The sequence below is a fragment of the Electrophorus electricus genome, chromosome 6, assembly GCF_041902795.1.
Source record: "Electrophorus electricus isolate QZ-2024a chromosome 6, ASM4190279v1, whole genome shotgun sequence".
Taxonomy (NCBI): domain Eukaryota; kingdom Metazoa; phylum Chordata; class Actinopteri; order Gymnotiformes; family Gymnotidae; genus Electrophorus; species Electrophorus electricus.
Window position 1 is genome coordinate 30450940 of NC_137502.1, and position 27296 is coordinate 30478235.

A 27296-nucleotide genomic window follows, 5' to 3' on the forward strand; every position below is an offset into this window, starting at 1 on the left:
CTCTTTAAAATAAAAAGCTATAGCCTGTTGAAGCATATGTGTACTTTAATATTTTTGTGTAGTTTTGTATAATCTCCCCATGCACATGTATGTATGTATGTATGTGTACACTATTATATGTATATTGTATATGCATTTGATGGTATGTACTACACTTTGATACTTATTATATATTTGAAAGGACAAATAAAAAAATAAAGCAATGGCTAACATATAAACAACGTACTGAGATGATAAAAAATGACAAGTAAGATTTGACTTTGTATTTCTGTAGAGCACAAAAGAACATTATTTCAGACCTAATGGAAGAAACACTAGAATGCAATGGAATTTTTCATTTATTTATTTTCAGAAAGCGGAAGAAGCACAAGAACATTAGTAAATTAATATTACTAACAACATTTTCGCATCTGGTACAAGAACACAAGGTATTTAAGTATAACAATTGGTTGCAATTTTAATTCTAAATGAAAATAGTACACTTAGCATGATAAAGATATCCAGGTTCTCTGCCTTACAGATTACCATAATTTCTCTCTTGTACTAACCATTCAATCAATGGTTTACCATTTCAGGAAATTTCAAAAAGTGCTTAATGTTGTAGTTTTAAGCAGGTAAAAAAAAATTCACATCATAAATCAATGCATGGACTTCACAAATAAGTCGATGACTCACTTCCTTAAAACACTATAGTGGAATATGGTACACAAGCTCACAACCACGCACCCAACACACGACCTTTATCACCAGTACTCTGCTCTTTCAGGCAGCAGTCGAGACATCGTCTTCCCTGCCCTCAAGTCAAAACATCCAAAATTCAAACCGGTTCATTTGGCACCATTGATTTCAGAACACTATTTCCCCCCCCCCCCAAAAAATAAAACATTTCCTCAGCGAACCTGCGAAAATACTTTTGTCTTCAGCCGAGTTTATTTATCTTATATTGACAAAGCAAAACAAACAAACAAACAAACAAAAAACCTGTCATCTACGATAGCGTTCTCATGGCAACAAGTTCTTGTATCGTGACATGCATGACAGGCAGACACGGTCTGGAATAATAATGAGTTCTGGTCTGACCAAGCGTGTGCAGGAAGCTGGACACACAGTTAGCGTACTGTGGCCTAAACCAAGCTCCTCAAGACACTTTGCGTTGGAATTTAAAGCTACTTTAAGATGAACCAGTTCAATAATCCACTCGCATGGACTTGTTCCCTGCATATATTCGATCAGTCAGTACGTACAACACATGAGTGCACCTGTAGATGGTGGAGAAAGAGGTTGGTCAGACTCCAGAGGAGACAACAGAGGAAATAAACAGTCTAAGTCACCCAATATGCTAATGCCCATCTGCACACACCGCAACCATCTGTCCTTGCGAGTGTGTGTTTGCATTTCTGACAGTCCTCTGGCCTGACGCGCTTAATCTTTGTGTGCCTTCCTTTTTGGCTCTTCATCGTAAGACACGCCGTACTCGTTCACCCTGGTCCTGTCAACAGGATACAGCCTGCCAGAGAAAAATCAGACTGAAATGAAGTCTCCACATGGAAATATCCACATCGAAAATTTGCATGTGGGAAGCTGCTTACCATCTCTGGTACAGGTAAATGATGAACACGGCGTCGTCCCGGAAGCAGGCCAGCCGATGAGAGGTTGGCATGGTGATTATGAAGGCAAAGACGTCGTCGATAAACGTGTTGAACGCCTGAGGGCCAAAATAAATGAATAAACAAACAAGCATACCTTCTTAAATTCACGCTTCTTTTGCCCTTCACAGCTCCTTTAAATGTCCATGCCACTTACTTTATACATAAAGGCCTTCCAGGGTAGATGAGCCACTGATTTTAACTGTAGGAAGTAAGAACGCACATTAGTAACGCAAGCAAATAGGACCACTGACTAAGAAGCAAGACGATGTATTGTACACTTCGGAAGGTTGCACGCTTCCACCGTTACTGTTCCAGAGCTCAGAACAGCACGTGTCATTTCATTTGGGGCTGACCTTGTAATTCACGAAGAGTTGAGGTAGCATGAAGAGGAATCCGAAAGCATACACTCCTGTTCAGGTAAAAAGAACCACACGAGCACTGTGAGTTTTAGGGAAAAGAACACAGTCCAATTCTATGACTGTGTGCATACAAGTGACTTTTACACAATAACATAGGCACAAAATAGTCTTTCAATAAAGATGTAGGTGATGTAGCATGTCAATGGGAAAAAAAAATAAAAAAAATCAACCATACCATTGACTAAACTGTTGATCAGCCAGGAGTACCAGCTGGTAAAAGGACCAAGCAGACAGGACAGTGTTAAACGTGTGTTAACAGGCTCAATGCACTGAGAGTAGTGGCAGGGCAGTCAAGTGTTAGTTGCATGATAACCGCATTCAGCGTGTCAACATTAGCGGCAGAGGAAGTGCGCTACCTTTTGTACTTCACAAACACAAGAGCGTAAACAGCTCCCCCCACGCACAACGGATACAGCAGGTACGACAGGTATTTCATCGCCTGTAGAGGTCAAACAGTGATCATTTGGTAAAGAATGGTGTAGAATTAGGGCTGCAGTGTACATCACTGTAGCGTCAGCAGGTGTAATATTGCAGGATGCTGCAATACCACTTTCAGAGTTCAGATGTGTTCTGAGAATAAAACCACTGAAGTCTTACCAAACTATCGTATTCCTCGGTCCTTCTCTCTGATTCATCAGACTTGCCAAACTGAAAGATGGACATTTGACAGCAATAATAAAGGGTGAGAAGTTCAATACAACAAAGAAATTCATGAAGAAAACATGGTGTATTCCTGTCCTAAGAGGCCAGTTTGACTAATCACAGAGGCTAAACGATGGCACTGACCAGGAACTGTGGCACAGCACCCTTCCACACAACGTAGATCTTGAAGGCCTTCTTTACTTTCCACACCTGTAAAGACACCCAGATTTCTAAAGCTGTAGCATTTAATACAATATAATGGACAACATTTCAACCAGATACACAAAAAAACTTTATTTAGGATTAGAATGAACCAATAACATTATCCAAATTATGAAAGTGAGCGATGTATTCTGACATCTTTAAAAAATTTTTTTACATTTTTTAAATCTGCAAATGTAATGTGTGCATAATGTGTGCTCAGCCCTGACGCGGACTTCTCTGCGAGGAGGGTGGGACATTGGGGACCTTGGCCGTACCTCGATCAGAGAGCCAATCCCAGCAGGAATGAGCACCAGCAGGCTGGTCTGTTCGTCCAGCAGGTAGAGGAAGATGACGATGGTGCTGAAACACCTCCATAGCACTGGAAAAAGCACAGGCTCAGGTCAGCACCAGAACGTGAGACGTTGCTGTGGCAACGACCCGCATGTACTGCAGCTCGGGGCCACCTCACCTGCTTTGCTGGACATCCCCACCATGCTCTTCTTATGTTTCCAGAAGCTGATGTCATTTTTAAACGCCAGGAAATCGAACAAGAGCTGAAAAAGACGTCGACAAAACAGCGCTCCACAATCAGCTTGATTTCTGTCCTCTGTAGCTCGAAAGATGCCATCAAATAAATCTTTTGCTGATAACACACGAGAAATCCGCTTACGTGGAAGGCAGCAACAAAAAAGGTCAAAGCCAGGAAGTACAAGTTGGTGTCCACAAATATGCCCTTGATTTCATCTGCGTCTTTTTCCGTGAAACCTACAACAGCAAAACATTTTTCTTTTAAAACGATACCTGCACATCTTATATCTTGACGTGATTATAGCATTAGCAACTCTGAAACCGAACCATAAAACGTACACGCGGAGAGGGACACTAAGGGTCGCGCTCCACACTCTGCTCAGCTGAAGATCTAGGGTCGCACGGATAAAGGAAGGAGGTGCCCGGCTCACCGAACTGCTGCAGCGAGTAGACGGCATCCTGCATGTGGATCCAGAAGCGGAGCTTTCCCAGAGCAATGGTATCATAGGAGATGGTGAGGGGCAGCTCCGCCGTGCTGCTGTTGATCTCCTGCAAGAGACGCGGCGGACCCCAGACCACGTCAGTAAGGCCGCTCAGTGGGCAACAAAATTAACTCTGCACCGTGGCCGGCGAGGCGACGTACCATTAAATCCTTCACTCGGTTGCTCAGTTCGTCTATGAACAGCAGGGGCAGGTAGAACATTTTCTTGCCGCTGTTAAACCTACGAGTGGTTGGGGGGTGGAGGGGGGGGTGCAGTAAGAGCATCGCAGCTGTGGTGCAACAGCGCAGAAATGAAATGAGTCATATGAAGAGAGGATATTGAGGGGCGTTCGCAGAAGCTTACACTCGCATGTAGCGGTGCACGTCGCTGGGCAGTGCATCACGGTCGAAAAGGAAGTCCTCAGCTACGATATTCAGTGTGAGGCGGGAGCGCCAGTGAGAAACGGGCCGGACCTGCTCACCGTCACCGCCCGTGCTCTGCCGTTCCTGTTGCTAGGGTAACACAGACTCTTCCACACTCAAATCTTGCTCAGCGTGCACATAAATTCATTCATTTATCATTTTTTGTTAGTAACTAGGCAGGATTACAGGCCTTTAAAGACTGTGAATAAATGTGTACCGTCACTTTATCCTTCTGCAAATTCAGACGGTTTCCATTAATACAAACTCTCCTACTGGATAGTGGGAGGAGTCATATACCAAAGGGATGCTTACCAGGTGCTCGTCCTGGCCCTGGATCAGGCTGACCTCAGGGGGCTTGGGCAGCATGTAGGTGGTAAGCTGGGTTACCAAATGTACTTGGCGAGGATCCTGCCATGGCATAACCCCTGCCTGGTGCACAAACACCATGGCGTACAAAGTTCCATTTCTCCGCGTCTTCTTCGGCAGGGATACGTTTATCAACCTTTGGGAAGAGAAATGCACGGATGGGTGCAAAAACATGTATTCTATAATACGACGTGTTGGGTGCACATGACACCTTGCATTTGCATTTCCATTTCCATTTATGCCATACGGCAGATGCTCTTATCCAGAGCGATTTACAAAAGTGCTTTGTCATTTGCTCATAGAATACATCCTAGCCAGTACAGTAGGTCAGAGTCCAAGATACCAATGAACTAGAATGCTGTTGAAATACAGGGATCAATGCTGAAGCCTAGAAGTACAGAATACATAAGCTCTACCTCAGACAACAATCAGTGCAATAAACAATAAGTACTAAAGTTAGTCAATATAGGAGCAGTCAACATCAGTGCAATAAACAATACCCTACAATAAGTACTAGGGTTTCAGTTAGTCCACATAGGAGTAGGGTCAGTGGTCATTTAAATATTTTATAAATAAATGGGTCTTTAGTCTGTGTTTGAAGACTACGAGGGACTCTGCTGTCCGGACAGTAAGCGGATGTTCATTCCACCATCTAGGAGCCAGGACAGAGAACAGTCTTGATGCTTGTCTTCCATGAGATCTGGCCTTTAAGTAATAGATCAAAAAGCCTTACCTCTCAAACCTGGTGTGCACATCAAATTCCTCCTCTTTGTGGATGAGACTGTGGCCACCTTCAGCATTGGGACGTATCGATGTGTAGATGCTTAGCTATGTGACCAGCGAGAAACAAAAGATTCAGATTGCAAGCCCTTTCCCCGATGGCAATCTGTGGGAATTCGACAGTAGTGACGTTTGGCATAATTCTCACCTGCAGTCGAGGTTTTCCGGCCAGGTATGGAGTGATGCAACTGTCACCTTTGGGTTTTTCACAAGGCTTTGTATAAACTATGCCATACATAACCCAACATGTGTGCAGTACATAGACGATGAAGACCCCCACTATGATGGTCGTGAGTGAGGTCTTCTGAAACATGTTGTCTGCCTTTAGCTAACTACAGCGAACTAGCCAGTTAGCCAACTACCTCTTTATCTGACCTTATTACGCAAGAGAAGTACGGCATGTGGCAATACTGATCACTGGCGATTACCTCGGTAGTTAGCCGTCCTCTCGTTACACAAACAAAACGAAAGGAGAATAAGACCTGCGTTAAGTGACATAGCTAACGTTACTTCTACCGCCGCTCCTGCGGCGTGTGACACGTAGGTTTAAACCTAAGGTTCCCCCAGCTAGCTTAGCTAGCTAGCTAGCACCCGCAGGATAACGTTGGCATGCTAGCTGTCTTGGCTTTCATAAGAATCCGTTGCCTTTCTAACTTAAATATCCTAGGAGAAAGCGAAAAAAAAGGTTGCAAGCCCCAGCAGAAAACAAGCTTCGTGAATTTAGAAGCGTCTTTAATGCGGTTGTAAGATTTCCCAATAATCAGAAGGTTCACTTCCGTGAGTGAGTGCCTGCAAATGGGTTGCCAGCATATTTGTTTTAAAGAAAAAGAAATTTAAAAACGTTATTAGATAACGTTGCAAATTTCTTTCTGCGATGAAAATTAGAACATAACATCGATTTTGACTGAATATCTACGATATAAACAGTCCGAAACTCCCAATAAAACAATACAATAATACTTTTTAAAATGAAACAGAAGAGTGTAATTCTGGGCGAACAGGCATCAAATTAGCCACGTGAACTTGAAGGTAGTTCTTCCGTATTCTACCGGAAACAGTTATCTGCGTTTTACCAGCGTTTTGTTACTTTGGTCGTTTACGCTACAATTTTTTATTACATAGGTGGAGGGTTTTCCAGTGAAATCCACTACCACGATGAAACTCGTTAGGTAAGATTATTATAGACTTCTGGGTTGAAAGTATTCAGTAATTAAATACAAGTACAGAAACGCAAATTTGAAAGATGGAGTTAGATTATAAATAGCTGCTAAGAAGCTAACTAGCTTGCTGGTTACTGTGCATGTATGGGAGGCGGGAAGCGGGAAGCCCTGAATGGATGGGTGGATGGATGAAGGAAGAATGAAAGCAAGTTTTACTGAACATATAGCATGAACATTAATAAATTAATTTTTATATGCGTATACACTGAACGTGCCCATCTGTTTGTCTTGGGTGTTGTATCGTCGAAAGATATAGGTTAGCGTAGCAAATGGCTAGCTAGCGGTCTAGCGACCATGGCCCGGTTTACAGAAATGCAAACAATGCTTTGCTGTACAAGTAGCCAGCCAGTTAGCAAAGACGCCTGGCTAGTCGTAGTCATGTACAATTATTGTTAATAAGTGCTCTCAGTGTGATATGCTTCTAGTACGAGGTGTAGGTCGTTGGTTATGATATGTGACTTGAGTCAATCTTAGGCATCGTTGTTTGGTGGCTAGTTTAAGATAGCTAGAAGACCCCACTCGGGTCTTTTGGCACATGTGGTGTTATGGGTGCACAGGAATTACTTGTACCTCTGTTTACTGTGTCAAATCGTTTAGATTTTTGATGAAATTGAGCCATGAAACGGTCACTATTGAGCTGAAAAATGGCACCCAGGTCCATGGCACCATCACAGGTAAGGCTTCGCTTCTCCTCGGTGCGATAACTAGTAAATTAACTAATCAAAGACAATCGATGCAGTTTCGATGCTGTGAGTCTGTAACTGTTTACACTTAAACCTCTGAACGAAACAACTCGCGTGGTTTTACTTTAAATTCTTTGTGCATAAGGCTTAAAAAACAAGCTCTGCGACGCTTGTTTGTATAATTCATTGACTGTTCATATGGTCTTTTTTTCTCCGTTAAAACAGGTGTGGACGTCAGCATGAATACCCACCTGAAAGCGGTGAAGATGACCCTGAAGAACAGAGAGCCCACCCAGCTAGAGTCCCTGAGCATCCGTGGCAACAATATCCGCTACTTCATCCTGCCAGACAGTCTTCCACTCGACACCCTGCTGGTGGACATAGAGCCCAAAATCAAGTCGAAGAAGAGGGAGGCAGGTAGGTGCAGCATTGCGGAGGGGAGAGGAGCGTCTGCACTGTTGGCTCTGGGATGCTGAACAAAAACGGAAGCAGAAATTTCACCGTGATCAGAATACTTGATCACCAAGTCAAACTGTTTGGGGAAATGGCCCTAGCACGACCTGCTTGAGTTTGCTCCATCTTTGCAAAGTGTTTTCAGATGAAAATATTGCTTAACAGTATGCCTCTGTGTTTGCACTTTTTAAAAAAAAATCTAAATTGGAGGGATAAATATTGAAATACAGACGCATTACACATAGTCCCATGTGAAAGTGGGTCTGACAAAAAAAAGTAGCTAAGGAAATGACATGACTTCTTTTAAATTAGTTATTTATCATCTCTTATCTGAAACATGCAATCTGAGCAGACAAATTGAGATCACATCACATACAAAATGGAAGAACAGGCTTCAATTCATTCCAAAAAAGTAAATTATTTTGGCTTGCTAATGATTGTGTTCTCAGTATCCTGTAGCCCTTTAAAAAAACGCATTATTAAGTTCACTTGGTCCACAAGTCGAACATTCTAGGTTAATTTGGTGCTGGATTAGTACCGTAATTGGGTGTTTGAAACCCCTGAGTTGGGGTGTAATTGTTGGTTTTCTGTTCTGTTCAACTGTTGAATGGTTATGTATTGGTATTAGAGTAAGGAGTATGTCAGTTGGTAAGTCATTCAGTTCTTACTGCCAACTGTGATCAGCTGTACCACAGACCCCACACTCCAAGGTTAGTTCAGACTGTATCACAGTTGGTATAATTTCACTTGTTTCTCCTCTGTGAGGGAGCCTACTGAAGTATTGCAGAGTTGTAGGGTATTATGATGTCTTGACAATAAATATATGTTCTTTAAAATGTAGATTTCATCTAAGCAAGGCAAATAGAGATCCAGTGGATATACTGATCTATAAATGAGTGAATCATTAAATGTGGAAAACATTTGCATACTGAATAGTTTTCCAAACATGTATACTAAAGTAAGCTACCCAGACTGTAATACTTATGGTCAAAAAAAGGAGATCTAGATCAGACCTGTTCTAGCAAATTACATATATGCTAACTAATGTAGTATTTTGTCCCCTCCCCAGTATGAAGTAATCTGGTTTTGAAAGTATAAGTTGTTGGTGCATTATTAGAGTAATGTTGAGGCAGACTGGTTAATTGAAGCACTTTGTGTTTTATTGCAGTGGCTGGTCGTGGCCGGGGAAGAGGACGGGGGCGTGGTCGAGGGAGGGGCCGTGGAAGAGGTGGACCTAGGAGATGAACCTGTTCAGCATCTTTTTTTTTCCCGTGTACAGGAGTTTTCTCTGAAAATATTGTTTCTCTCCTTTGTTTTGTATATTAAACTCTATTTGCCTTTTGAAAAATTCTTGTCCCATATTTGACTCATTATGGCAAAGTTTTAATTGTCTGAGATTTGTGAAGTATGCCATGAATTTCAGTTTTTTGTTAATAAATAGCTCCTCCCTATAAAATGACATCTGTAAGGTGTCCTTGAGTATGAGAGAGGTGCTATATAAATGTAAATAAGATGATGAAAAAAGCACCAGTGGCCAATTTCTTTTGCAGCTGCACTTCACCCCAACAGGCAGGCTAAAAAAAATAAATTTTTCAGATATTTTTTTTGTTGAACAAATGTGAAAAAGAAAAATTTGTTATTCAAAGGAACAACTCTAAAAAGACCACATCGATGCGTTTACTTAAAAGCGATTTACCATGCTTCTGTATGCATGCTCAGAGCATGTTAATTATAATCCTAAACCATCTGCTAAATCTTGTATTATAACATGTTTATGACCTTATCGTTATCAAGATACTTTTAATAGATCTGATCTGGTGCTGTTGTTGATATTGGACGTTTTGCTTGATGCAGCTGTGGCTGTCGGTCGTTTACAGACTTTTATTGTGACGGCCGATGCCACTGGGACCTGGATTTTCCTCGCGACGTGTAACTAGATGATTGTGACGGTACTAATCTCGTAGCCATAGCAAACCCGCCGAATTAACGATGTCAAACGCTAAACGCTTTATGTATTTTGCTTATGGAAGTAATTTATTGAAAGAGAGACTACAGTTGGAAAATCCATCAGCAGTTTTTCGTTGCGTAGGTAGACTCAAGGTATCTGAATTTCAGTGTATGCTAAAATTATATTTAATGGGCTAGGGACAGCTGTTAAACCGTTTAAGAGAAATCTATACTACCTAGAGCTCGCTAAAGGTCTGTTAGGCTCAGGCTTTGGTGATGACTGTAGATGTTTGATACGTTGTAATTGAAAACTTGCATAAATTAGCTATCTGATGATATTACTACGGAGTATAATTATACAGGCCTTGTAGATTAAAAAGCTCTGCAGGAAATGAGTAGACAAAAACTAAGTTTAACAGGTCGTGAGCTTTTCTGCCTCTGTAAGGTTGCTACCAGTCATTGGTTTCATGGCTACAGCTGCTAACATACCGTTCGGTTATATGTAACGTTATTATTTGTCGCTTCTGTACAGGTCCGTTGAGTGACACCCTTTTCAGTGTTACGACAACGTTAATCTTATAATGTTTGCTAGTCTGCCACCACCCAACCGATGTTTCACTTAACCGTATTTCACCGGGAAGGTTTCTTTTTAACTAAACCTGTAACCCTGTGTTCCCGCAGGGTTATGTCCTTAACTTTGGTCTTTGGGGAGATGATGTGGTCAGCAAGTGGCATGGTGGAGTGGCCACGATTGAGAAAAGTCCAGATGAGTACGTCTGGGGAGTGGTGTGGGAGATGGCAGTCGAGGACCTTACAAGTTTAGATAGGTGCGTTGTACGATAGTCTGTTCCAGTCTAGTGGGTGGGAGAATTAAGATGTTCACGGACGACCGTACAAATACTCATTTGTGAGCGAGCTGACAGGTTCATCTTGACATTTTTGCCTCTGAAGACAGGAACAGGTGGACGAGGGTGCCTACAGCTCATTAGAACTGAGAGTGGAGACAGAAGCTGGACCACTTCTTTGTAGAACTTATCAGATGAACAAATTTAGACCTTGTCCTCCTTCCCCACAGTACAAAAAGGTATTTCACTTTGAGTCAGAATTCTATTCTGAGTATTCCTTTGTAGATTGATTATTAAATACTAGTAATCATGTAATCTTATGAAAGTAGTCGAAGAAGAATTACACATGCGTTTTGGTTTGTCCTTAAAAAAAAGTGCAACTGTTCAGCAAAAATGCATATTTATTTTGTCCATTAATGATTAACTATATGAAAGCATTTGTGTTAAAGTGTAAACTGTAAGGCAGGTTTAATGTTGCCTTCTAACCATTCAAACATTCTCCTTTACTTTATGAAGAACTAGCAAATATTTAGCCAATCCGCTCTGTGGTGGTACAGAAGTGGCCCCAACAGCACCATAATAAAAAGAATGTTATGATTAACACAAAGAATGGTTTGAAACATATAATTTTATGGCTAGATATCTTGAACACCATCAGTGGTCCCGGGTGGGCTTGGTCCACTGTTCACATACTAATCATGGCAAGACTTGACCATTAAAAAAGTATTGGTTTGAAGGCTTTCTCTCTTCTTTCAATTACAGGTTGTATGTCTAGGAGCCAGAGAGACTGGATTACCTCAAGAATACTTAAAGAAGCTACAGGCAGTGGAGACTAACGGCTACACTGGCTCCTCCATATTAGATGATATTAAAAATCTTAGGAAATGATTGTGTGAAAAAATTGCACATTATCAAAATAAAACCTTCCCAAAAAGCCCCAGGAGTCACTGGATTGGCCCACAGTAGTGTTGGAAGGAGGCTGACAGGCTCTCATTGGAAACAGGAAACTAAAGATAGATTTCTACTGCTTAAATAATCAAATGATGTTAGTCAATATATTTTTAATGTAAGGATTTTTAGTCACATGGAGGTATTCCATAATTGACCAAACAGTATCTAATTACAGATTCAGATAATTTTATTTTTTATGAAAGTGTTCAAGGTTGAGTTCAGGATAATTTTGTCATACATCTGTGCAATGTGTCTGTGTGGTAGTTCATTAGAATCAAATGGTAACACATTTTAAACATTTCTTTAGCCAAATGATTAGTTGCATTGTTGAGTGAAACTGAGTAATTCTCCATGATATGCTATATACTATAATATATACCTTATGTAAAGTTATGCTAGACTTAATCTTAAAAATTAAGAATTTGTTTTAGTATAATGTCAATTTGTAATTACATTGGAAATGTGTTACTACCTCACATGTCAACAAAATATGGTGGAGTGCAGTCATCTTGAATTATTCTGTTCAGTCCTACACAACTCTAAACACAACTCATAGAAAAAAATGCTTTATTAAAAAGTTTCAATTGCAACTATTGCTAATGAAAAATGTAGCAGCAAACTTCACCTAAATGGCACTTGATTCTTTAAGCACACTGCTATGTGATCTCTTCATTAGTAATGAAGAAAAAGAAACTACAAATGAAAAAGACAAACTTTTTTAATAGAGAGGTGTGATCAACTTTAGTGGCTAGTCTGGTTTTGTAATCACAGAAAAATTCAGTTGTGTTGTTTATTCACCACTGATCATGGTCCTAATGTTGTGTTCACTTGCTTGAAATGCTGTCCTGTTTCCAAGCAGGATTGGCTCAAAGCCCCAGAAGAGAACAGCATGTCCAGGGCAGTTACTGCTTTCTAAACAACAACCTGATGTCCAGGGGGTTTGACACAGTGGTGGGCGTCCGGGTGGTAAAATCACACACATGGGCAGGATCCTTGAGGCTTTGTGTTTAATTGTCTTTTGGCACAGCTGTGAAGCAACCACAGGCTTTAAAAAAATTAACTGATGACCCCAATAAAACTATGGAGTCCTGGATCACAGCCTACACCAACCAATTTGGGTGTGTCACCTTTGAAACCGTTCCTCAGTGATGAAAAGGAGGAACCTGAAAGAAACAGACAAGTGAAGCCATAGTCCAGGTAATGTAAGCATACAACAGCTCACCTTTATATGAAATAAAGAAAAATCACCTCAAAAGCCAGAGGACAAAGGGTTATTTAGAGTACCTGTGGAATATGAACATGTTTAATCGCTGGGGTGTTCTGGACAAGACCTGGTTACCTCAAACCACTTATCAATGCACCTGTGAGAAGGTAAACCAGGATTAGTAACCAGAGCCGCACGGACTTGGAGGAAGCATGTATTGTGACAGTATTTGTCCTTCGTTTACCTTTTGTGATAGATGCAGAGGCAGGGCAGTCTGGCAATGGTGTCCCCCTCCACCATTTGATTCAGGCATATAGTGCACTCCTCTGAGTCCTTCTCTAAAACATCCTCTGAAGACGAGGAAGAGACGTGCAGATGAGAGTGGTTCACTTGTGACTGGGAGAATAACTCACGCCAGGGTTATGCGCAAGACAGCACTTTCTGAAACACCATTTATGTTTTCCTTGTGACATGGCAGTACATAAACAGGTGATAGGTGGAGTTCAATAGCCTGACAGGCAGCTGGGAATGCTAGTTCTGCAGTGTCATCAACCACTGACCTCCACAGCGTGTGGGACACCAGCCACACTGCTACTGGCCCCACCCACATCCTTTCCCCTTGCCAGGCTGCTAAAGTATACTAAATATACTGAATGTGTACTTAGCATACTTTATACTTTAGTATGTATACTAAATGTATTTTATGGGCTTAAATGATGTAAACAGTTGCCATGATTCATCACACATACCATTTAGAGCTGTGTACACTATTAAAAGAAGCAAGACTAAAAAGAAAAAAACATGGCAATTATTTTTCCATGTGAGTAAACTGTCAGCTCATCAGATCCAGTTGTGTCAAGTAAAATACATTTCTAATCTGGATTAGCTAGGTAAAAAGACTTCTGTTTTTTTTCCAGTGACTCAAATCTTAGAAACTACCTGAGTCAAAAACACCTACAGGTGGTTAAAACAAGAGGTCCTGAGTCAGGGTTTCTGTTAATGATTAGTGACAGAATGAGCTAAATGGGGGGAATGTTTTACAGGGGACTGGCTAGGTGTACCAGGCAGCGCTCTACCCGAGTGCCAACAGGAGTCGAGTGGGCTTCTCACCGTTGTAAGTGAGTCTCGATTTGTTGAGGCACATGTCCAGATGGAGTTCCACTTCATCTGAGTCAAGAAACGTTGAACACACAGGACAGTGGAATGCAGCTTGGGAGAAAAAAGAAAACACACAAGCATATAGAGGGAAAAGGTGATTGGAGCTTGAAATTAAACCAAGATGTCCGTGAGATACAGTCTTGTTTTTAAAAAATAATAGTAATCAATATTTCTTTTCCAGTTCACTAAAGGTTACTTGAAGTTTGATTTTAAAAATGAGATCTGATTTACTAATTTAAAGACCAGAAGAAGGGGATTAATCCACAGCCAAAGAGTCAGACTGCATGTGTTTGGTGGGATGGTTGGTTGAATTTCTCTTGTGGACGATGTACTTCGGGGGATGAAGGTGAGCCAGACTCAGGTGTTGGACAGGGTTCGCTGGCCTTAATGCCACAGTCCACAGTGCACACTAGTCCTCAAAGCTAAAGACAGCAACCTTCTCGCTCGCTGGCTGGAGCCTCCCTGACATGGTAAAGCACTCAGAGCATTTTAAATAGGCACGTGGTGCAATTTTTCACAAGGTCGCCAAACTCTGTGTTGCAGGGATATCAGAATGGCAGGGCAACTGGGAGAAAGATCATATTTAAAGGCCCATCTTGCATCATTTTTAAAGAAAGCACTCAAAGAACATTGTGTCTTTTGGATGCCGGAATCGCAAGATAAATTATGTGTAAACCATTAAATATCTAATTTAACCAGGTAAGTTAGGCATCTAAGGCAGATAATCAAGCAAGATTCTTTTATGGGGTTATATGTTCACCTATATGTTCACCTTTCATTAGCTAATTAGGAAATACAGTGAGCACTATAACCAGGGTAGTTAATGACCTATATTAACTGGGTGTTTGTGTAAGGTTATATTCATATATTTGTATTCATTAGGACGCAAAAAAACAATGTTCTGATAAATATAGGTCATTGATTTTATAGCCATCAGTACCTGTTTATTACTGTCAATTTGTACTGACCAAAGATTACCAGAGTTAAAGCAGGTAGGGCTAAGAATACAGAAAAGGCCAGTGTGCTGTGAGACACCGCACAATATCTGCTCAAGGCCAATTACACTGCCAAATGCATGCATCATTTAAACAATATTATCAAATATTGCCATAATTAGTGAACTACTGGGGAAGTACATTTGTATGAATCATTTTTGTTTCTCATTAACAAAGACTTTTTCCTATATTTAAGATTTGCTATTTTTAATTTCTCTGTCAGTCTTTTGTTGAAATGCAGTAGGTCACTTGCGTACTGGCTATTTAAAAAGAAGGATTATGTCACGGAAACAGACAACGGGCCCATTAACACCAGACAACAATGATGCAACAGGATAATATCATTTATCACTGCAAACCTGTTGACGATAATTGTTTAATTATCGCAGAAGCCTAGCCCACACGGCAGGTTCTTGCCGTCTGTGTTTGTGTGTGTGTGTCACTTCAGGGTCTTTACTCATATGCATTTAATATCTAATCAGTCTGTCATTACCACTTCAGATAAACACACCTGTGTATAAGTTCTTGTGATCAGCAATAATTTCAACACTTACAATCTTCTTCACACAATTCTTTCCCTCAGGGTTGTGCGTTTCCGTATAGCTTCCTGTCATTACTTCATTACTTTACACTGGCTGGAGGGTTAGCCAAAGTTAGCCATAGTTAGCCAAAGCAGTGGACCAACAGGAATCCAACACATGGTCTTCTGTCTAAAGCTGCACGACTGCCTTTTACATCACATACTCATCACATACAGTCAACCACCAAATAAGATCACATAAGCAAAAATCTACAAAATATATTTGCTAAGGAGTGACTGAGAAAGAGATAAAACAATCTTCTCAAACCCATGTCCACTCAAGCAGGGGTGTCCATGAAAAAAAAAAAGTGTGCTGACCCATGTGGTATTTAATATGTGTAAATAATAAACATTGTGTAGGTCTGTGTGTGTTTCTCACTCTGCCTGTCTAGTAACAATGCCAGCAAAGCAAGAGGTTCAAGAAAGCAATCTGTAAAAGCTGACACTTTTACTATGCACTGGAGGACAAACTGTCTCAGACCAAAACACTGAGACAGGACAGCCGCTCAGTGGCCCACCTCCCAACACTAAATGTGTCCAGGATCTATTCCACTTACTTTGAGCAGCTCATTCCCCAGATACATGCCTTAATGAACTGTAGCTTACACTGCCATGTTTGACCTCCGTCACATGCATGAGAATCTCCCAAGCATGGACCTCTCATGGAGTTTCTCACTCTGCTGCTTATAGCAAGAACACTGTGCTCATATTCTTGTATTCATAGTCTTTTAAAATGAAAACACGCAGACCAGAATTAAAAACAAACAAATGAAGAAACTTTAGGCAGAGAATCTAAGAATTTAATGTCATCTAGGAACAGGCGAGATCTATGGCCAAGAAAGTGGCGCTGAAGCTGTGTCATGATTAATTCTTGCTTTTATTTTTAAATGTGCAACACTAATAACATTAAAATGTGGAACTGTAAATTTTCACTGAAAAATTCCTAAAACATGGAAGTGTGCATGAATAGTCATGACAGAATAGGGCTGTCCTAACAGAGAATCCCTGGTTACCCTGGATGGCCTGTGGCGCAACCTTTAACCAGGAACTCATTAAAGCCAAAAAACACAACACTGCTTATCTGTCACCATTAACGCACACACATGCGTGCAGTGTCATATACCCAGACACTTCCTTGCACCAGTCACAATTCAGGGGAAAAACAGGTCAGACGCAGCTTCCGATAAACAATTGCAGATAATTGCAGCTATTGTTTATCGGAAACGAGCGTCACTCCATGAACTGGCCAACCAAACAAACACTTTCTGCCATTGGAGAAGCTAGCAATGCCCCCCCGGTCTCCTGTGCTGAAGAGATGCTCTTATTATTGTATTATTATAACATTAGGGTGCTAAAACACAAAAGTCAAGCATATACTTTTCAGTTTAGATTAATACGTCCAAGGGTAATTCATTAACTGTCCCATAATCAGAAGTATAATATCTTCAGATGGACAATATTCATAAGTCCATATCATTGGACTTAAAGTCATTTATTAATTATTATTATTATTGCTGCACCTGTCCATTAAGGTGTTAGCCACATTACCTGCAGACATTACTTGCATGACTTTTTTTGTAAAAAGGGCTGAAATCCAAAGAGCCCTTCTAAACAGCCCTTGGCTTAATGGAAGAAGGAGTACACCCCCCCCCCTTGGGGCAAAGGTCATAGTTGAGTTCCCCTGCTGCAGATAGCTCACAGCTAATGTACAGTATACACAGAGTGGCATGGCGTTTTCTGGTTCGGCTGGACGAACTGCCACGTGGGCATCAGTTTGTGTAGAAAGCGCTTGTGTTGCCACCATAAACACTTCTAGGACACCGTTCATAAAATCTATAATCAAAAGGCTTGATGGAAATCTGACAAATAGCATACGTTAAAGATTCCTTTTTTTACCAGGAGGACACGTGTACTGGGCATGTTACACAGTTCCTCTTAGTGAAGTGTATGGAAGACTGAAAAGAAAACTTGGGGTATTTCCAACAATGCAGACAGACTCATGTATGTGGCTAGCTGGTACTTTCGAGTAGACTCTTCAAAAAAAACAAAGTGGCCAAAAATGTAATCACAGGGTACTTTTCATGGCAGTAAATTAGTAATAGCTTGTGGACATAACAATGCGTGGGATCTCATGCTGTCTGTAACCAAAACAAATTAAGTATGTTGAACAGCAGAGGCAATTAGCCAGTTAGGTTCACTGCTGCTAAAAGATGAGATACTCAATAGGTTTGATTTGAAAACAACTTCACCCAGGCATGGCATATTAATATGCAAATTGGATATCCATATTTTGGACCAAACAAAAAGCTCATAAGCTCTGTAATTTACATAGACATATTGAGGGACCACAAAGGGGTTTGATTTAGTGGATGAACCCATGCATATTTTTGATTCACTTGCATTTTTACTCATGGCAGTGACTTTTGCTAAACACTGCACATTTACATTACATACATTAACAACACTACAACATTTACATATATAAAGGAATGAATGATTACATCCAAGTGACAAGCTTAAATGTCAGTGTTGTAGTGTTGTTAATGTTAATATCAGTGTTAAATGGGTTAATGCAGCTATGGCCATATCTTGTTGAATCTGAAACATATTTTGAAAACAAACAGCAAGCAGCTTCCCCATAAAAAAAAAAATCATTCATATCAGACTTTATGCCATCTTTACTGTTTTGGGGTCAAAGTGAATTTAGACTTTTGTTGACGTAGATTGAAAAAAAAAAACCTGACTATAGCTTTAATCAATCAATGATGACCTTTGAACAAAACGGGCTTTTTATCACAGACATTTGAGCTTTGTAATCACGGTCTTAGAGGTTCCTATGACGAGTAACCTCACTATCGTCATGAGGTGTCTACACGTTCAGTTTGAATGATTCAAGGTTAGTATGTATGGTAATGTTATCGCTGGCATAACGGCATGTCTAGTATAAAGAAACGGGTTTGTCCAAAAGTCAGTGAAATGGGTGCATGACAAAAAAGCTCCAATTTAGATAGCGTTCAAAACGCATATTCTGACACACTGGCTTACCTCCAAGCAGCTGAGGAGATATGGCAGGTAGTGACCCTATTAAAAGCCGAGGTCCGCCTTGCCCTCGCACTTCATCCGTGGCATCGCTGTGTCTACGAGTCCCACTAGTGTTCGGTATAATCCCCGACTGAAAAAGTGCATTCGGCCTGGTGTCAGCTGCGTATCGTCCTCTTTGTCCTCTCTGCTGATTTCCTGGGCCACCTGCGTAAAACCTTAGCAGAGCTGTTCTCCCCGATCTGCTTTCTGGAGTAGGAGAGGTTACATCAGAACCGAAGTAAGCTCTCATACGACCATTTGCCGCCGGGCTGCTCTGTTTCGGTCCCATGACTCTTGTCAGACCGATTGCTTAGTTATCCTGAATTTCGTAACACTGTTCGCCCAAACTGGTCAATATGTCTTAAAACGAGCGAACTCAAATGAGCTCAGCACAAAAAAACGTCAAACGTGCCGGGTCGGACAATGTTAATATTAAATTTCAAAAGCGAAATAATCCATAGGTTCTCTACATGTCTTAAAGTAGGTTCTCATGGGCGCACACTTGTTGCTCGTCGGTAGGTGAAGGTAACAGCGATGTCCTAACTGTTGATACGTCTATCGGCTAGCAGCAGCCTCTACATGCGAAATTGGCCAGTTTACCAGACCTCAAAGGCTACATGGTAACGGCACTGGACAAAATACATAAGACGGAGATCCGCTGCTAACTGTCGAGGGATACTGCGAGTCGAATATTATACCGTGTGAAAAGTAGGGATTGCCCTCCTCCATTATATACGTCATGTGACGTCATAGCCGGAATGCTCCCCAATGGCTCCGACGCTGGTCCGCACAACCAAGACTAACCGTCTAATTATGTATAAAAATCACAATAGTTCAACACTGTCATTGTCAAAGTATGACAGACCTTGATACAAAACTGTTATAAACATAGTTTATAGTTAATTTTGTATTTAAATTGATCATTTTAAATGTTATATTTATGTAGGTACTTAAAAACTTGATTAGGCTTTAAAACACTTTGGTTTGCAAATCACTAAACTGAAAATCTAAAATTCAAATTTCCATAATGATAATCTTACCTGGTCCTACCTGTAATATCAGATCAGTATTTACAATCTTAATATTATATCATTAACCTGCATGCTAAGCAAAACAGGCTTATTATTAGTTTATTCAAATCAACTTAACTGTGAACAGATACATTTTGGCAAAAATTCTAATAACTTAACAAACATTTTTTTAAACATTCTGCTTAAAAAGTAAAAGGCAGACTCATGGTGAACAGAGTAAGCTGGAAGAATATCACCTCCACATGGTTTAATTTAGGAACTTGAGAACAAGGTGGAGAACAAAACAGTTAACAAAGCATCGGGGGTAAATCAGGTTAACCTATAAAAACATACATTTTTTTGAGCCAAACCAAAAGTCATTAAAACTTGTGGTACTTGTTTTTAAGGGGGTTATACCAGGAGGCAGTCGGACTTGAAAGAAACCCTTTGTTAAAACTTACAGAGCACTAACAAAACAAGGTTTATAAAGGTAGATAATTAAGTGAATATGAGTGTACAATAGAAGAGCAGGTCTGATTGATCTTACACCAGTTATGTGTGGGCTGCGTGATCGCTCGGCTGGAAGGGAGGAAGACAACGTAGAAGCAGTGGCCGGCGGTGACGTTAGGCACAGAAAGCCCGTGAGGTCAGACTGACCGTATCGGTTCTGTCTCCCACCATGCAAGGCACCCGGAGTCCAAGGATGGCACGCGCCGTTTCCCGCATTACGACAGCCAGACCGTGCTGTGCCAGGACTTTCCGGGGGTGGCCGTGGGGAACAGAGCCGGGGCCCTCCGGGGATCCTCCGTGCTCTGCACTGGTCTCACGTGCTACTAAGGGGAAGAGGTAATCCGCAAGCAGCGGCCCCACTTTGCGTTGCTTTGGAAATACAGCTTCAGATCACGCGAGGACACTGGATTACATGGGCACACATAAAGTACTGCATGCTGTCAAGCCAATGCGAAGAAACCAAACCGGCATTCGGACACAGATTCAGGCTTTTTGCTTGGCTAACCTGGGAGCAGAGAGCCATGGAAGAAGACTAGAATTAGCTACGGTTTAACCCCCCTCCCCACACACACACACACACACACACACACACACACACACACACACACACACACACACACACACACACACACACACACACACACCACTGATGTGTGAAAACACACCTGAAGTGTAGTTTAATACAATCAATAGCTACTGCAAAGCAAAACTGAAGTAACCACAACACAATGATTAAGAGCAAAGGAAGGCATGCCTGTTAAAACTTAAGCAAGCCTATCTACTCTGAAAATGCAATCACACTATCTTTGCTCTGCGGCCATTATGCCTTCAGTGTCTTAGCTAGGATCAGCTATTACCACTCAGTCATTGGGACACAAAACCTTAGATCAGTACTCCCGAGTTCAATAAAAAGCCTCTGACCTTTGAAATCATTGATTAGTCTCAGACATTTACAATACATCCTATTTGCCAGCATTTAGGCCTTCCTAAGTCTATACATTCATAAAACAAGCTCTAATTATCATTATGAAGCTCTAGAGACTTAATCAACAGTAGCAATCTTTAACCACTAATACAGTCACCAGTTTGACTAGACTCTGTCTATGACATACTTTATCTTATGTGTTTAATGGGCCCACGCAGTCAGAAATTAAACAATTTTGGGGAAGTTCTGTTATAGTGGACTAATTTTATGTCTTCTCCCATTCAGGAGAGCTTGGTGAAAGGTACTAATACTTAATGGGTTAATAATATGGATTATATTCCATGCTATTGAAAACAACAGGGACATGTGAGGTCTTTTCTAAGAGTGCTCTTTTTGGGAGCGATAGCTATCAACATTAAAGGGTGTATTGGTGCAGTTTAACAGGCGACTGTGTACGCGTGTGTGTGTGTGTGAGAGAGAGAGAGAGAGAGAGAGAGAGAGAGAGAGAGAGAGGAAAAGGGATAGTGTGTTTCATAAAAGAGAAGAAATGTGAGGATGGTATGATAGAAGGAAAGAGAGAAGGGAAGAGACAGAGACTGTCAGGCCCCTGGGGCCCCTCCAAAAGGACATTACTCTGGGCCCACGGTGGAGCTGCCTCGACGGGCATTATTGCTGACTGACACCCATCTGCTGGTGGTCTGTCTCAGCGTCCTCCTCCACATCTGCGTGGTACTGCTCATACGTGTCGTCGTCAATGTCTGGAAGACCCAGGAGCTGGAGGACAACATCACATACTCGTTACATCAAACATTCTGTGCTGTGCTGTACTGTTTGGGAAGATGGTGACCCGCATATGACTGTGTGAAACTGTTTGTAGATCAAATCTGTGTAGTTTAATTCGCTGCAAGTGTGCGCGTGTGGTATTGAGCACTTACAGGTCGGAAGGATCTAAAGACTTTATCGAGGACCTCCAGTAGAGTTTTGTGTCCACAGGAGGAGATGTAGTCCTGGGCCAGCTGCAGGAAGGGCAGACAGTCTTCGCTCTCACTCCACACATGCTGGACACACACACACACACACACACACACACACACACACACACACACACGCACGCACACACGCACACACACACACGCACGCACACATACACACACGCACGCACACATACACACACACACGTACACATACACACACACGTACACATACACACACAAACGTACACGCACACATACACACACACACACACACACACACATACACACACACACACACACGCACAGAGCACAACCCATCACATGATGCAGCAAACACACACTCAGGTAAGGTTGAAAAAAAAAAAGTCTGTTTTTCCTGGTACATCTAAACAGATGAGTCATCATGCATGCAACCCCAGAGAAAGCAACAGATATGCTACTTTTATATGTGATGTTTTGACACTCCCCTGGGGAAGAACAAAGTGACTCCTATTGGTCACACTGTAGAGTGACAAGAGAGTTCTGAATGAGGTAAATCAAGAACAATAGCCAGCCCTGTGAGTTTCGGGCGGGCCTCTCTGCTACTTATTTCCTGGAAGGGCTTACGTACATCCTGGGGTCTGATGAATCAGCACCAGCATTAATTTGACTGTGCACCTGGAGTCCAGCCTGCCAGCACGCACACGTCAGCCACCCCGTGGGGCTACACGAGGGCAGCTCAGGGTGCCTGCCACAGGCAGCTTTATTAAAAAAAAATGAAAAAGTCGCCTCAGAACAGAAGCCAGACCACATTTAGAGCTAAAACTCTGAATTTCAGTCAGATGTGTATTGGCCTTTACTCTTTAACTGCACTGGCACCAGTCTTTCACACTGGAACAAAGGCACAGGAACTGGACATTTGCCGTTCCCCTCCTTGAGTCACATGACCAGGCATAACTTAGACCATGACAGCTAGACACTGGGATGGAGCTGGGTTTTTATGCTGCGCTCGGTTTCACCATCACGCAGCGCTGGACCCACACCTACACATTGCGAGTGGCGACAGCAGGAATCTGGCCTGGGTAGACCAGTGCCAGGCCTCAGATTTGCGTCCTGAGGGCAGGGTGGACAGCATCAGCTTACAGGACCGCAGGGTTCTGGATGCAGCCAGTTAGAAAGGAATGGCAGCAAACTGCATGACAGAGCCACCCACAACAGGGTCGACAATAATCTTTAAGGACTTCTAGAAAGCGAGGAGCTGGCATGGCAGTCCAAAGCACTTACAGCCTCTGTGCTGTAGAATCGTTCGCTCCCCAACCAGATTCCATTGCATTGCCCTGAATAAAGCATGTTCTCTGTGTTAATAAAGCACGTTCTCTGTGTTAATAAAGCACATTCTCTGTGTTAATAAAGCACGTTCTCTGTGTTAATAAAGTACGATCTCTGTGTTAATAAAGCATTTTCTCTGTTACTAAAGCACATTCTCTGTGTTAATAAAGCACGTTCTGTGTTAATAAAGCATTTTCTCTGTTAATAAAGCACATTATCTGTACTAATAAAGTCTTTTCTCTATGTTAATAAAGCATGTTCTCTGTGTTAATAAAGCACGTCCTCTGTGTTAATAAAGCACAATCTCTGTGTTAATAAAGCACGCTCTCTGTGTTAAAGCATTTTCTGTTACTAAAGCACATTCTCTGTGTTAATAAAGCACGTTGTGTTAATAAAGCATTTTCTCTGTTAATAAAGAACATTATCTGTACTAATAAAGTCTTTTCTGTTAATAAAGCACATTCTCTGTGTTAATAAAGTATGTTCTCTGTGTTAATTAAACATTTTCTCTGTGTTAATAAAGCATGTTCTGTTAATAAAGCACGTTCTGTGTTAATAAAGCACGTTCTCTGTGTTAATAAAGCATGTTCTGTTAATAAAGCCCGTTCTCTGTGTGAATAAAGCATGTTGTCTGTGTTAATAAAGCACGTTCTCTATGTTAATGAAGCACATTCTCTGTGTTAATAAAGCACGTTCTCTATGTTAATGAAGCACATTCTCTGTGTTAATAAAGCACGGTCGCTGTGTTAATGTAAAAATGTTGCCCCTTTCGGTTTGGAGACGCCTTTAATGTAGGTAGAATCGGTGCTTGGTGGTTGTTTACAGCACCTCTATGAAAGGTCTTGTCCGGCCCATTTTCTTTTCATACTTCAGGGCTCTGATGTATGGGAGTTGCCGCCGAGTTGCCCGGCTGGAGGTGCAGGTCTCTTTGTGCCAGTTTGTCTGTTCTGATGAGAGCACTGAATTGATCAGCTTTAGTAATTGGAGCCCTGGCTTTCCAGTGTCTGCAGATGCAGATGGGGGAGTTATTTCTGAACACTGATCTCTGCCCTTGGGACTCCTGAGCTGCATAATGTAGGTTGGGTGTGGGATGATTTAGCATGCATGTGTAAAGGAGTCAGGCTGTCTGTGTGTGTGTCTGTGTGTGTGTGTCTGTGTGTTTATGACAGAGAGAGAGAGAGAGAGAGAGAGAGAGAGAAAGAGTAATACGGGTGAGGGTGCGGAATTGTAGCTGTATTTCCATGCCAAGCTCTCTAATTTGAACAGACATGAAGAGGCCTTGTGAAAATAAGGTACAATCTACAACTGAAGGTCAAAAATAGGACAGGTTTGAGAAACAGTGAGGCTAAAGAGAGACTACTGGTAAATATTTTGTAGATAAGCGCCATTCTAAGGTGGCCAACACCTGATACTGCAAACAGGTCCCACACTGGATTACATCACAAAGAGGGTAGCGCCATCCGCACTGCACGGGGGAAGAATCCGCTTCGCTGTTATAATCAACTATTCGTGCCACAGTGAAAGTGCCAAAGACGGAACACGGCCGCTGAACGGTGCGGGCTTTCAAACCTTCTTCTGACACAATGTATTGTCGCTGTGTGGCGCCGCCAACCAGTCTGAAAATGGAGCCACCGATGAAGCGTCTTCCCCGCCCCTACGTCCAGGGAGTGGAGAGAGCGCGCAGATAAACCTGTTTCAGTGTGTCCATGCCACTCACTGGTCCCTCACGGAAAAAAACGCAGCACGGCAGCATCGCGATTTCGCACTCGAGCTTCCCAGTTTTCTTTGACCGAGTAAGATGGGTGAAAGTGTGCGCCAGACCGCAGTCATCCACCTAGTGTGACATCATTTCTTTGCCTCCTAGAAAGTGCGTGGAAAGCGCGCATCCTTACCGATTCCCTCTAATCGGCAGACAAGAGACAATTTCGTAATTAAAGCCACCAAATCGAACACTCCCATGACGCTCTCTCTCTCCCTCGCTCTCTCTCTCTCCCACACACACACACACGCACGTACACACAACCCCCGTCAGCCCCTCCCTTTCTCCACACATACACTATTTTATCGTACTTACAAAATTGTCGGTACCTCCTGTCATATTATCGGGGCAAAGGACGTAAAACGATATTCCGGGCTCCGCATAAAAGTCTAACCGCCTCTCGTCGACCTCCTCCGCGAAAATGAGATCGAACGGGTTACCCGAGCACCATTTTTCCGCGGTGTCCACCAGCTGCTTGAACTCCATCCTTCGTCAGCTGTACAGTGCACCTGAGTGGTCAAAGCGAAGCCGTTACACCGGTGCCTTCCGTGCCCCCTTGGTGATGCTGGATGCAAAAAAAAAAAAAAACAACAACAGCTGACGGCTCTCCGCAAACCCTAAAGCTTCATCCGCATGGTGATTCGGGAAAGATTCGCGCTAGCACTGTCGCATATTGGCCTTTCCGTTTATTTGAGCCTAGCTTCCCGCTCTCGGTGAGAGAAATAAACAGACTGTCGTTTCGCGTCGCACGCTCAGCACCTCGGCTCGGAATGCAAGCCTGTCTCGCGATGACGACAGGCGAAAACACGGACCCGTCGTCATCACAAAGGCACCGTCCACCAACTTACATCAATTTCGTAATTAGTATTCATATAATAAAAATACATTACACGATATGTCTAAAGCTCAGTAATGACAATTTTAATGTGCGCAATAAGGCGTGGTTAATGTTTATTATATACGTAGTCTCCACAGGCTGTACAACATATTTTAATGTCACTCTATATATCTGAACATTTTGCCCCACTTTTCAACATTTATTATATAATATCCTTTAATCTTCTACCATTATCCTTTATAACACAAAAGCTCTTATGCGTTGGCAAAACAGGATCGTGCTGGTCTTCGTGTCAGAAATAAACATTTAAGCACTGAGAATGTCCCTACATATAATAAAGGTTTTACACGTTGAAGGGTTTTCCAATACGAAATGAATTTGAAATTTCGACAACTTTCCCAATTCTATCAACTGATGGTCTTTCATCACAGTCGGTAGTTCTTATAGTACACCACTAGAGGGTGACAATAGCTTTTCCTTTTTTTGCTTTTCTGATGGGTTATTATTAAATAGATTCGTACACCACTGTTCTCAAAAGTGACATTCGTTGCTTTAAGAGTGTGTTGGCTGGAAATTTAAGGTTTAGGAATAAAGGCTAAAGGAAGACCATGATTATTCACAAAACGCTAATTATTTGAAACCATTTTGAGATATATTAACCAAACCATCTGTCCTGGCAGGTCTAGGCTTTTGTGGTCCTTTCCAAAGAAGATGTAGACACTGACGTTCGCTTGCAAACACACACGCACACACACACACACACACACACACACACACACACACACACACACACACACACACACACACACAACAACAACAACAACAACAACAACAACAACAACAAAAACCCAAAACAATACAATAATTATTTGTAATAGTGGCAGGCATCGTAGCAAGCTATCACGCTAGTTCAATTTTTCCATAGGATTATTGTTGGAAGCTCAAAAAAAGGTTCCCACTGCCTGTTCCTTCCCTGGTACTTTGGGCTTAACTTTGCAAAATTACTTCTGTGGAGAAATTGTTATTTTCCCTCATTATATAAGACAAACAAATGACAATTCTTCCAAAGCACAATTTAGTTAGTCCAACATCAGAAGTAGCTACTCCTGTGAACAAACAGAGCACAGGGTCAGCATCATTTAGGTCAAGGTGGTTCTTCAGCACTGGTTACAAGTGGACGTTGTAGGCAGTGGTAGCTCAGCGTTAAGGTACCTGGCGCCAGATGAAGCCCCACCACCGCCAGGTTGCCATTGTTGGGCCCCTGACCAAGGCCCTTATCCCTCAAGTTGTGTTAAGTCTGAACTGTAAGTCGCTTTGGATAAAACTGTCAGCCAAAAAGAAAAAGAAAAAAAAAGAAAAAAGA

General features: G+C 41.9%; 5 protein-coding genes across 8 annotated transcripts; 2 read left to right on the forward strand and 3 right to left on the reverse strand.

The window, feature by feature from the left end:
• Positions 1–327: 327 nt before the first annotated feature.
• Positions 328–6386, reverse strand: clptm1l (CLPTM1 like). 2 transcript variants are annotated; one of them, XM_027030911.3, is made up of 17 exons: positions 5641–6386; positions 5446–5540; positions 4659–4848; positions 4288–4436; positions 4086–4164; positions 3874–3991; positions 3585–3679; positions 3384–3468; positions 3190–3293; positions 2855–2920; positions 2666–2716; positions 2425–2507; positions 2244–2278; positions 2003–2058; positions 1804–1848; positions 1590–1705; positions 328–1507 (listed from the first exon to the last, which is right to left on the reverse strand). In XM_027030911.3, exons 1-17 carry the CDS (start codon positions 5803–5805, stop codon positions 1423–1425), a joined length of 1617 nt encoding a protein of 538 aa, XP_026886712.1. In that variant the 5' UTR covers positions 5806–6386; the 3' UTR covers positions 328–1422. The 2 variants fall into 2 exon arrangements, 1 of the variants encoding a protein (XP_026886712.1); XR_014124272.1 differs by lacking the exon at positions 2244–2278 and having other exon boundaries at positions 1484–1507.
• Positions 6387–6521: 135 nt separating this feature from the next.
• Positions 6522–9196, forward strand: snrpd1 (small nuclear ribonucleoprotein D1 polypeptide). Its single transcript, XM_027030905.3, has 4 exons — positions 6522–6661; positions 7310–7386; positions 7621–7812; positions 9017–9196. Exons 1-4 carry the CDS (start codon positions 6648–6650, stop codon positions 9091–9093), a joined length of 360 nt encoding a protein of 119 aa, XP_026886706.1. The 5' UTR covers positions 6522–6647; the 3' UTR covers positions 9094–9196.
• Positions 9197–9662: 466 nt separating this feature from the next.
• Positions 9663–11576, forward strand: ggcta (gamma-glutamylcyclotransferase a). 3 transcript variants are annotated; one of them, XM_081716383.1, is made up of 4 exons: positions 9663–9797; positions 10477–10565; positions 10747–10879; positions 11403–11576. In XM_081716383.1, the coding sequence occupies exons 1-4, from the start codon at positions 9786–9788 to the stop codon at positions 11526–11528; spliced, it is 360 nt and encodes a 119-aa protein (XP_081572509.1). In that variant the 5' UTR covers positions 9663–9785; the 3' UTR covers positions 11529–11576. The 3 variants fall into 3 exon arrangements, with proteins under 3 accessions (XP_081572509.1, XP_026886705.2, XP_026886703.2); XM_027030904.3 differs by having other exon boundaries at positions 9665–9797; positions 10477–10622; XM_027030902.2 differs by lacking the exon at positions 9663–9797 and adding an exon at positions 9804–9948 and having other exon boundaries at positions 10477–10622.
• Positions 11577–12141: 565 nt separating this feature from the next.
• On the reverse strand, positions 12142–19313 carry znrf2a (zinc and ring finger 2a). The gene is made up of 5 exons (XM_027030900.3): positions 18574–19313; positions 13906–14004; positions 13040–13145; positions 12876–12952; positions 12142–12754 (listed from the first exon to the last, which is right to left on the reverse strand). The coding sequence occupies exons 1-4, from the start codon at positions 18896–18898 to the stop codon at positions 12895–12897; spliced, it is 588 nt and encodes a 195-aa protein (XP_026886701.2). The 5' UTR covers positions 18899–19313; the 3' UTR covers positions 12142–12754; positions 12876–12894.
• A 535-nt stretch (positions 19314–19848) lies between these two features.
• Positions 19849–25879, reverse strand: mturn (maturin, neural progenitor differentiation regulator homolog (Xenopus)). The gene is made up of 3 exons (XM_027030910.3): positions 25411–25879; positions 21990–22112; positions 19849–21828 (listed from the first exon to the last, which is right to left on the reverse strand). Exons 1-3 carry the CDS (start codon positions 25579–25581, stop codon positions 21721–21723), a joined length of 402 nt encoding a protein of 133 aa, XP_026886711.1. The 5' UTR covers positions 25582–25879; the 3' UTR covers positions 19849–21720.
• Between the last annotated feature and the right edge of the window lie 1417 nt (positions 25880–27296).